This window comes from Ylistrum balloti, unplaced genomic scaffold (genome assembly GCF_031769215.1).
Source record: "Ylistrum balloti isolate Yb309-2 unplaced genomic scaffold, AGI_CSIRO_Ybal_v1 Utg370392, whole genome shotgun sequence".
Lineage (NCBI taxonomy): Eukaryota > Metazoa > Mollusca > Bivalvia > Pectinida > Pectinidae > Ylistrum > Ylistrum balloti.
Window position 1 is genome coordinate 398,051 of NW_026782271.1, and position 12,400 is coordinate 410,450.

Below are 12,400 nucleotides of genomic sequence, written 5' to 3' on the forward strand. Positions count from 1 at the left end.
TTGAGAGCATTTTGGTAAAATGTCAGCGGTGAGCATGAATTTAACTGTTTCCTATTTTTAACTACACAATAAGTGATGGAGATTATAAAGCTTGTGATTGTTACAAAAAAAGCCAGGCAAATTAATAGCACTATTGAGTATTTGCATAAAATTGTACAATGTCACATTGGTTATTGGGCCGTGTCAAGAATATGACACCTTTATCTGGGTCAAATATTTAGAACTTTCTGATTCAATTAACAAGTTTATTACACAAATCAGTAACTTTCACTGAAATGTAGGATTATTAACCATACAAATATGTATGTGGTATGTTTATATGCTGGTGTATGTGAATTTCATATGATTAAAATACGACAGTGTGATTTTATAAAACACAAACACAATTTATCACACAAGTAAGGGTCAAACAAATAATTCACCGAAGATGTTCAACTGTGGTTGTAAAGTCTGATTACTCTAAAATGTCCATGTCATAAATGTGACACTTGGGTATCACATGTTTGACACATGATGATATTATAAAGGTAACTTATGTGACACATTGTTTTCTATGTAGGGATAAATACATATCATACATGTATATTTTCCACACTGAAACTTTCTTTAATGGAAATTGTGTTTTAAAGTGCTTTTCTCTTTTTCACTGATTTTCTTCCAAATAAGTAGATTCAGTGGTAAATAGGACCTAAGTTATCAACTTATAACAATTCCTTAATCAACAATTTTGTGTGATTTTTTTATGGTGAGTCTAGAGAAGCATTTTCAAAATTCTGATGAATCCAGTAACATACATAATTTGAGTTAGTCCCATATTAAAAAGAGTTGAGTACAGGACTCAAATATGTGAGTGCCATAAATCACTGTTGATGACATATAGAAACTTACTGTGGTTTTTGAGACTCAAATATTTCAGTTCTGGACTCATGCTTTTCCAGTAGGACTCACCTAAACATTCAGAACCCAGTTCTTGTCTCTATATTACTGGACCCATCAACATTTTTGAAATAGTGCTCTGGAGTCATCAGTAAAAGAATCTACAAATGCTACTGCACTGATGAAGAACACGCATATCAGATAATGGATTTGGAGTTGTACTATATATATATATATATATATATACACATATATAGATATGTAACTCTGCAGATAAAAAGATAAGTTTGTTACTTACTTCATCATGTTTTACATGTGTTTATATCATATGCATCATGCTATAGATCTTTTTAGATAACTTCTGTTAAATATTTAGCAAGCAGTACATTGTTTTTCCCAGTGTTTTTTTTTTCATATTGAATTGGCTCCAAATGAAATCTATGATATTTTGTTATTGAAAGTCTTGGTCGAGATCTTGAAAATATCCAGAAAAAGATAAGGGTCATGGGAGGGGGGGGGGGGGGGGGAAATTTGCAGAGGGTGATACTAGTTAGCAGGTTGGTACATTTAGAGTTTGATACCTGAAAATATCTCTTTTACTCAATTAAGGCCTTTAGCTCATCTGGCCCAAAGGGCCAAGTAAGCTTATGCCATGGCATGTTGTCCATTGTCTGACATCAACTTTTTCCTTAAAACAACTTCTTCACAATAACCAAATGTTTTGATATTTGATGGTATGTTCTTAGGGTAAAGCCCGAAAAAGTCTGAGAAAAGAAATTATCTTGACCTATATTCAAGGTCACAGGGGTTAGATTTGTTAAAACCAAATGGCCTAGAGGCATATTATTTGGCTGGTATGTTCCTAGGATGAAACCCAAGAAAGTTTGTGAGAAGAAATGACTATGTTCAATGTCACAGGGGTCAAATTTGTTAAAACATTTAAATGGCTTCTTCTCATGAACTAAAAGGTTGGTATATGTATAACAGGTGAATGCTGCAGGCCCATTGGGCCTCTTGTTTGATTCCTGTTGGGACACTCACCAGAATGTATATCAGTGCAAGATGGTTGCTATTTAAATGAAATTGTGGAAGGAATCTTTGGAAATCCATCAGAATAATCAGTATAGTTCCTAGTTTTGCATGTCAAATTATGAATTTGTTATTCCAAGATGGCTACCAGAGGCTATTCTAGTAGTTAATGTTAGATTGTGGTGGGTATTTTCATAGAAGCTCTGAACGAAATTTGTTACCTCTATATCTACATAAAGGATCTGTTTGAAGCTTGATAATTATGATAGATAATGGCCCTTTCAAGTTGCATTGTGTGAAGTCTGAAAGCATGAGATTAATGTTTACTTTGTCTGTCAAAGAAATTCTAGGAGTATCAAGCAGTCATGTGGTACATTTATACAACATTGACTTAATACCAGGTATGTATTGATGTACACATGGAAACCTACAGTCTTTATACAAAACAGATATATATATAAGTAAATATGATCTTGTTATAGCATAATGAAACCTTCAACAGTTAAAAATGAATATACCTATGGTACATTATGTTTAAACAGCTTGCAATATCACAGGGAAATCAAATACCATGATAATGAAATTCTAATCAAGATCAATGACTTTGGACTAAGGACGTGTTTACACATATGATATCACAATGGAATGGTACCCAAAGGGTTAGATTGTTTATTAAATGTAGCACAAATAAATCTGATAATTGGTTTTAATCAATTTCGGAGGATTGATCTGTTTCATTACCTTCACTAAGAGATCAATAGATCGTAGAAATCCACCTGGTGAGAAAATCTTAGTCATGTACATTACAGATTTTTAGGTAAAGCAAGAATAGATGCAATCATAATTATTTTGAACCTTTGCTTCTTCTACTAGACAAAATTGTCTTGGAAAAATATATGGTGCTCCCAATAGACAGTGTTTGGGAGAATATCTCTTTGGTATGATTGATTGATAGAGCATAAACCCAGAAATTAAAGATTTCCCAGGTCCATTAGAGAAAAAAATCAAGTAGTCTTTCCCTTTGAATTTTTTTCCGCAGTTGACTTATCATTTCCCATAGGAAACTGCTGGTTTCTATGGATTAATCCTAATAACTAGTCAACTGATTCTGCCGCTCCCTGACCTCCCATCACCCCTTAGAAACTGGTTTTTATGGGGCGGGGAGGAGGGAATGATATGTGATTATATCTGTCACAAATGTTAATCGGTTATTAAATGGTTGAAAGAGTGGTCAGCTGCAGTGTATGCTGTTCTTATATATCGTTTTATATTGACTTTTAGGCTATGTGTACTTCTTGCATTTTTTTGGTTATCAAAGTTTTATGTCTCAAAACATTCCATGTGAAAGTGTTCCTTGTAAATAGTTCTGATAAAGAACTTACCACTATTAGGACAAGAATGGATATGGTTACTTACTTTATGGGTTTTAGAATTTGGTTTATATCAAGTACTCACAACATGCAGATTTATATGAATGTTCAATAAAAGACAGTCAAATTTAACCTGTCTTAAAGGCCACCTGTGTATAACAAGTACCTGTCTAAAAGGACCATTGGCTTAGGTTTGCAATGTAATAAAATCCATAGACATTTAATCTATAAAATCCAATTTTCTGTGCTTCCTGTCCTAGCATTTGATATATTGACAATTTGACTGTATATGACTTTTAAGTTTCTGTCATTGTTTCCTGAATATATAACTAATATTGATATCAAGATGATAGTTTTTATTAGAGTTTTAGTCTGCAGCGATTTTTGTAGAATTTTTTTCTGGCGAGAGCACCATTTCCAAAATTTGATGGCTCTAGATACAGATGGTTCTGAAAATCTGAGTGAGACCCACAGAAAATTATGAGTCAAGGAATCAAATGTTCAAGTCCCAAAAATCACTGTCTGTATTTATTTCCTGTGTAATTCAAGAATAGGAATTCTCTAGCCTCTAACCTTTATACACTGTACATGTATGTATGCAAACCAAGTTAGTAGTTTTCTTTTTTGTGTCTTCCAGGCATGGACGCCAGGAAAAGGAACTACAATACTGGGTGGTTGAATAATAACATTATGGAAGTAGGGAATAACTTTGATGTTAAAGAAGAACCATTTAATCCAGATGAAGATGAACCAGATGATTTGCCTTTAAATGAAGATGAAAATTACGAAAATTTCGTTGAAAATGAAGAACATAAGTCCCAATCCAAAGGAGGCAACAATGTCATGTCTCTTGTGCAGCTGACAACTCCTCCTTCATGTAAACAAAACCGCATTGTAGGAGCTCAAGGAAAGTGGAAAATTGCTAAAGAAAAGAAACAATATAACTGTAAAACATGCAAGTATAAATTCACCAGTAAAACATGGCTTATCAAACATGAAAGGATGCATGAAAATATGGATAACAAAGCCAAACTGTATAAATGTGAAATTTGTAGGAAGGAATTTGCTCAGAAGATAATCTACCATGACCATATGGCAGCACATGCAGGGAAAAGACCCTATGTATGTGATAGATGTGGCATGGACTTCACATGGTATAGAGCCTTCTACAGACACCAGCAGCATCACAAGACAGGTGGTAAAGATTTCTCCTGTCATCTATGTCAAAGAAGATTCAATAATAATTGGAATCTCTCTAGACACCTTAAAGACATACATCAGTCAAAACAAACATTTAAATGTGGTTTATGTGAAGAACTCTTTGAAAAGAAAAACTTGTACCAGATGCACATGAAAGCTCATGATCGAGCGGAAAGAGACAGAAGGAAAAAAATTGGTATCGTAAGTGAAAGGGTGAAACAAAAACATTTAAAACTTTCAAAAGTAGTTCGTACTATGATGCAGTCCCAATTGGAAAACAAAAACAAAGTAATTGATAATGGGGATATCATGTCTAATAATGACAACATTTTAGCCTCAGAATTGATAGAAAAGATCTCGGAGAACATAGGTGAAGAGGATACAAATGTTCCTTGTGATGTAGACAATAATATTGAAATTTCTCAAAAAATATCTGAACCTGAAAGTGCAGCTGACGACTGTTTTGTTGATGCAGCTGCTACCAATGGAAGCAGACATACAGATATTGTCATAAAGCCTTCAATAGTAAGAAATCAAAAGCTAAGTCGTCAACTGTTTCCTTGTGATATTTGCGGAAAACATGTTTATCATTTGAATGTTCACTTGCGAATCCACAGTGGTGAGAAGCCATTTACATGTTGCTTATGCGACAAAGATTTTGCTCAACGAGAGGCACTGAAAATTCATTACAGGTCTCATACAGGGGAGAAACCTTTCGCCTGCAATACATGTGGTAAAAGATTTGCAACCAGAGGCCTGCAAAAGGATCACGCTTTAGCTCATAAAGGGGACAAGCCCTACCAGTGCAATGTCTGTGATGCTCGGTTCTCATGGAGAGGCGCTCTCAGTAGACATAAGCAACTTCATTCAACTGGACCTAAACCACACGCATGTTCTGTTTGCACTTTCGAATGTAGGAGAAAGCATGATCTTTTAAAGCATGAAAAGACACATTTGTATGACAATAATCGTTATAAGTGTGATTTTGAAAATTGTACAGCTGTTTTCTCTAACAAGAAACACTTTATAAAACACAAAAAGATACATAAAGGTTCCAGATTGTATGAGTCACGCCCAGACGTCCAAATTATCAAAATGCAAACGGCCAAGTATGCTGACAACACCGAACAAATTGAATCCAGCATAAATGATATGGCAGACACAGTTGAAATAAAAGAAGAACCATTTGAAGATTGTGTGGATGATAATAACGCTGCTCTTGACAGAAATAAGTCCGGTACAGCTAGTATATATATAAGAAGAAAAGAAGGCCAGGTAGAGACGTTGGTAACCAACGCAATAGAAACACATCCAGATTCTGGCAAGCTTCGTTATACCAGAGGGGAAAAATTGCATTTAAATCCTGACTTGCAACTTTTGCTAAGCAAGAAGATTAATGAGAAGAAACACATCCAAACGCGTATTACTGACACTCGGTCATCATGCGAATCTTTAAAATCAAATTTTGAAAGTCACATACCCCTGAAACAAACACCAAGTGCTCATGTGGTCGATCACTTCAACTATAGGAAAAATCAGGTGACAGTCTCGATGGATGCCGTTATCGAAAATGATTGTGAGGACACGAAGATCTTTGACGACCCCATATCTAGCAACAATATAGTCGGTTGTGAAGTTTGTGGTAAATCTTTGAACATATCTTACTACCATATTCATGTGCGAAAACATGTTGAAGAAATGGCCCACAAATGTGACATATGTAAAAAGTCGTTCTCAAGGAAAACAGACCTGATAGTACATTCCAGGGTTCATACAAATATCAGACCGTTTAAATGTACGATTTGTCCCAAGGCATTCAAAGTTAAAAGTTTATTGGAAGATCATGTCAGATCGCATGATGGAATTAAACCGTATGTATGTAGTCTTTGTGATGCATCATTTGCATGGCGGTGTGCGTTACATCGTCATGTAAAGACACACTCTATCAACAAACCATTCCAGTGTGAGGTTTGCGGGAAAGATTTTCGTCGTCGGGGAGATTGGGCAGCGCATATTCAGAAGAAAACTTGTAAATATGTTAAGTCGATCATTTACAAATGTAACGACTGTCAAGCTGTTTTTGCGAATTTGGAAACGCTAGTGTATCACAATGATAAACATCACAAGCAAATTTCGGATTCGCACAGTGAGTCACCAACAGTATTAAACACTTCTTCAGAGATCACAAAAGAATTAAAATCAGAATATTTGTCGCCAGCACCGAGTGAAGATTCCTCAACAATGTTTGATAACACGACTGTGCCAGAAGAAAGTGAGTCAGTGGATGAACAAACATGTAAAGACGATGTATTAGCTTCTAAAACGACCGCAAAAAATGTGATTAATCCACACAATCAGTTCTCGTTGTTGAGTGACACTGAAAATAAGGATGATCCCTGTACATTGGCGAAGGAAGCCGAAGATAGAATAAAAAAGGATATTCCATCTTCGGAAAAATCAGTCATCCCCATCAAGAAAGAATGTGAAGATAATGATTCAGTGGTTATCTCAGGCGATATGAATTCTGTTGATTTAACATATGAAAATTTTCCTGCTCAGCAAATCGGTAAACAAAATCAGGACCATGATGATGACGTAGCGTTACGCTCGAACAAAAACGCTTGTATCAACTGGTCAGGATCTAATCTACAAATAGAACCGTCCTGTTTGAACCAATCCTCTCCTATCACCGATGTTAACGAAGAAAAACTGAAGTGTAAAATATGTGGTAGAAGCTTCGTTTCTTCGATAGGGTTGAAGGTTCACTTTCGGATTCATTCAAAAGATGCTATGGATATATATGCACTTCATTTTCGTCCAGATGAAATGATGACAAAATCACAAAGGGAAAAGGAAGCAAGAAATTTGAAATACAAATGTAAACTTTGTGAAAAAACGTTTCCATTTGCCAGTGGGTTGAGGATTCATATGATGGCACATTCCGGCAAACTTCCATACACTTGTAAAATCTGTGGGAAGCGTTTTCCATATTTGGAATCTGTTAAATCCCACATGCGGCTCCATACAGGTGAGCGACCATTCACCTGTGATATATGCGGAAAGTCATTTGCATATCGTCACAATCATGATGATCATTACAGAACCCATACTGGTGACAAACCTTACAAATGTGACCGCTGTGATTCCGCATTTACCTGGAAGAGTGCTTTGCATAGACACCATAAGACACACAGTCTGGAAACCTTGGAGGTGTGTACCATATGTAAAGCCAAATTCAAAAACGGAGGACAACTTGTGAGACATATGAACAGGTTTCATAGCAGTCTAGTATGAAACATGTAATTAATGATTTGTATACATGTAGGTAGCACTCTAAATTTTGAAATTTATACATATTGTAATGATATGTATCATTTGAAATATATCAAGAGATACATTTTTTTTGCATATTTTTGCTGGTCGGAGGCATATAGTGTCACCCATGAAGGTCATTTAGTCTCTTATGTCATCACTTAATTTCCGCGCATGTGCGTTATAATAGATACAGATATTGTAATTTTGTAAGTAGTTGTATGAAGATAACATATATGCTTCGTTCTAATTTGAATATGGCCGACTTATTTTTTGCCGCGTTATGGTAATTTAATTCTAAGAAATTCATTCAAAATTTTCATTAAAATGGTAAGACCAGAATTAGAGAGCCTTGCTTAACTCCAGTGGGAATTGATAACGCTTCTCAACAAAGCTTCTGAAAAGTTCCAAGAGAGGGCATTGGTATCGCTCCGACATATCCAGTTCATGGAAGTTTTGTAAACAGCTTTCCAATTTACTGTGACCACCACATGAAAATTTAATTTAAAAATTCTGACTGAAGCTACAGCTATCGTGTATCTTTTTATTGTTTTGTTTTTTGTGTTTTTTTTGTGGGGGTTGTTAATGTATATGTTGTACATAAGCCGTCTTTTTCTAATTTATACAATCAATATCACATGATAAAAATCTATTATGACATAGTATGTCAACGATATTATAATTCGCGTTTTGGTTCTGAGAGCTCTGCTAAGTAGTTGATAACCATTGCTAGAAGTTGGTGTAGATAAATGACGATACTGTTAAATAACCAAACCGACAAACAGAATTAAATCATGCATTACTTATGCAATTTCGATATTAAAAATTAGGTAATTATATAAAAGTATAGTTTCATTGTCTAAATTTGTCATATTCAGCTTTTATTATGACCGGACTGATGTTTAAGGTAATTTTTTCATGCTTTGAATGACATATTTTCATGACTTTGTGTCGTAACTTGTTATCTATATTATAAAAGACTTTCACAGGTTTGTAAATGATGTGTACCGAAACTTAAGGACACAACAACTCCATTGAGTTGGATCCTCATTCAATTTCACAGAAAACGTATCGTGCATCATGGGTCGCATCAGCCAAATGCACCGTAAACTTCGAACGCAAAAGACCTGTAGTTTATCAAACTAGATGTTTGTCATATAGCTTGCTAGATCATGAGAGATTTTTATTGAAATAAACTGTCTCAACTTTAAACATAGCTGCAATAGGAAATGTTTTTTAATACATAAAACGTGTGCTCATTGTTATTTGGAAATATGTCAAATGTTTGCTTGATAAAGTACATGTAAAACTTAGTTCTGTCAAATTCGTTTTTTACTGACCTTAAACCATGATAACGTTTAAATTGTTGCTTTCTCTATAGAAAGATTTTTCAAGTAGATTACGTGCTCTATATATCGGCTATCCCAAAGTCAAGGTCAAAGTGACAACCAATGGTGTTTACATGTACATTACATGCTATATATATATAGACAGTCCCAATGTCAAAGTCACAATGACCACCGGTTTTTTTTTCAAGTACCTTACATGCTATATTCATAGGCAATCCCAAAGTCAAGGTCAAAGTGACTATCGTTGCTCTTTTTGTGACGATTTCGCTGGATAAAGTATCTTATTGGATGCTGTTCTCTCAGGAACATAAAAATGATCGACCATTTATGCTCATAAGCTTCTTAGTTTTATTTAACGCTTCTGTTTTTATATGAGAAGGGAATTTTGGTAGCTTGGTATGTCGATATCATTATTATAATTACATTGGTTACGTGTTCGATATAATATATAGGGCTTTATATACAATCATGCATTCCTTGACTTTTATTTCTTTGTTTCTTTGTTTTTGTTATTTCTTTTCTACAAGAAAATGGAGATTTATTACTGTATATTATGATTTTCAAATTGTGTATGTTTACATTTATGTGTACCGAGTAAAATATTGTTAAGGTTTAATATGAGCTTACGTTCAGGTGATTTTGTATTTGGAACATGTTTCTACATACATTTCCAATGAATCACCGGTGTTTACTTTGTACGTTTAATGTGAATTTTACGTTTTTGGAACCATGTTATTGTCAAGGACCATTGGAATCTGTTACAAAACATACCCTCACACATGAGAGCTATCATTATCCTTGTACTGAACCTCTACAAATTCGATGTATGATTTAAAGTGTACCCTTTGTGTTTTGCTATATTTAGCTATAATATACTTCATGTTATACAATAAAATACGAAGAAAGTACAAACATCTTAGTAAGTTCCGTTTCCGAGATATTGTATAATATCGGAAATGCACACCTTTGACTCCACAGCGATCGCCTGTATATGGGTAACCCACATCTGTGACGTCGCAAGTTCAATGCAATCGAAACAGCACTATAGAAATATTCCAGTAAGTTTCCATCGTGTGCTTGTTATGCGAGCTTTTTAGCTTATCTTATTCGATCTGTGTGCTCAGACACCCGCATATGGTACATTATTTTTCTCTTTAAAAAGGAAACAAATCATAACTGAAATTGCAAAACAAGTCATTTCTTTATGTATATAACACATTAGATATAACCGACAGAAGTAAGTGACAACATAAGTAACTATATGGAGATTATTGTACTGGAGCATTTGTTCCAACAGTATATCTGCATTTGTAAAGAAATGGGCGGCAGGTGCGCTTTCATTAATTCAAATGATCTTGAAATAGTTTGTCGGTTTGTGTTGTATAAATAAAGTATTCTCCATAATTTCTGAAGATCAGTTGGATAATAAAAAATGTGATATTTACATTCAATAGATTCACGAAATATAGAAACACAGATAAATCTGGATATCCTTAAATCAAATACCTTCAGACTTTTCCAGTTCTTCACTCTGTCAAGTAACATATTTTGATGTTTATAATAGTTATTATTGTAGATATACAATGTATGCATATCTCCATGATAGTAATTATGTCTATATATATATATATATATATATGTGTGTGTGTGTGTGTGTGTGTGTATATATAATATGTCTTATAAGGCTAACAAGAAATATGTTTGAATTGATTACTTCTGGCAAATTCCATGTCTATTTACCGTGTACATAATGTTATCGTCAAAGTATCTAATTCCTCAAAACTATTGAAACATTAATTAGCAACCTTACATTGCAAAGCATAGCTGTTTTCGATCTCCCTGGCGGCTGCTAACAGTCGTTGAACTTGTGACGTCACAACCAAAAGGTCCCATTCAGCGCGAGTCACCCTCAGACTGATTAGCAGTAGAAGGGCAGATGGAAATTGTACAATTTACACGTCAATATTTCGGTAGTGGGCTGGCATATTTTGATGCTGTTTTCAACCTTTTTGATTTTGAACTATACGAAACAATACTATATTCATTTCTATTTCCACTTAGGGTACACTTTCAGTCGACCTAAATGAATGTCGTCCAATGTTTTATCATATCATACGATTTTATGTTGATTGTGATGTGATGTGTTGTAAGGATGTTATGTTTTGTGATTCAAGGTAAACCTTGTCAATTTATATAGAATGACACAATATCTTAATCGTTATCATAAGATGATGATGAGAACATGTGAATATTTTTGTCTACTCTTTCATAAATACAAAATTCATTCTAATGTAGGACACAAGTGTTTCTTTAATCTTATTTTTGATTTTGTCTTTGGTTGAGACAACAATTATCAAGAGATGTTGGCGATGATAATACTGTTAAAAGGCAAGCCATTAAATACAATGCATACATCTGTATGTATTAGAGTCTGTTAAGAGAAGGCGTTTCCTATAGGTAATCATTAAAGCAAAATATATTGTTTATATATCTTAAATTATGTTGAACCTTTACGAACTTTTATGTCACTTATTCATATATAACGTATTTCCTTTCTTGTATACATCAATGAACATTCCGTCTAACATTCCAAGCTTTTTTCCGATTGAAAAAAAAATCGAAATAACACAAAAAAACAATTTATGTCCACGTATCTGAATCAGAGAAGTAGGGTAAACCGAGAAAGTCGATGCGTTATAGGTGGGTTGAAAAGTGTAACAAGTCAAAAAACAGTAAATGTATTTTCGCCACTTAGCAAATGAATTCTAATTACAAAACAGGCATCCCTTTTCGAACTGTGTCTAGCATTATGCTGCACGGTATGAGGTAGTATATCGTAACGCAAAAGTGTGGAAAAGTTGGTTACAAAGTGATCTATGTCTTTTGGGAAAACATTGTTGAAAGTTGCTCTGGCGTAATTGTGTCGTTCCTGAGCAAGACAACGCGGACATTGATTAGGTAGGATAAACCACCTGACTTGCTTAAACGTACACACAGTGTATGGAAATAAACCATTGATTTAGCATTAATGAATCCAAATGTTACTTGTTATCTGGTGGGCGGAGGCTTAGAGAATCTGGTAAATCTATTGTGTCCATGAGACTATTTAAGCGGAAGTATAATAGGGTTTTAATTTTGGGGAAAATATACACTCTTTATCTGACCTTTACATTCCTCTTGCTCTGCATTACTACGATGTTTAGGAGAGGAAATGACATTTCGTAATCACCGATTATGTTACGTCACCTCGAATTCGATAAATCG

The 12,400-nt window shown here is 34.5% G+C and overlaps 1 protein-coding gene across 1 annotated transcript; it reads left to right on the forward strand.

Annotated features, from left to right (window-relative positions):
• The first annotated feature begins 3,965 nt into the window (after positions 1–3,965).
• Positions 3,966–7,769, forward strand: LOC132554343 (zinc finger protein 658B-like). The gene has a single exon (XM_060218649.1). The coding sequence runs from the start codon at positions 3,966–3,968 to the stop codon at positions 7,767–7,769; it is 3,804 nt and encodes a 1,267-aa protein (XP_060074632.1).
• Positions 7,770–12,400: the final 4,631 nt, after the last annotated feature.

Excerpts from the sequence above, each read along its gene's own strand:
- LOC132554343 (XM_060218649.1), top strand. The coding sequence starts at position 3,966 with ATGGAAGTAGGGAATAACTTTGATGTTAAAGAAGAACCATTTAATCCA.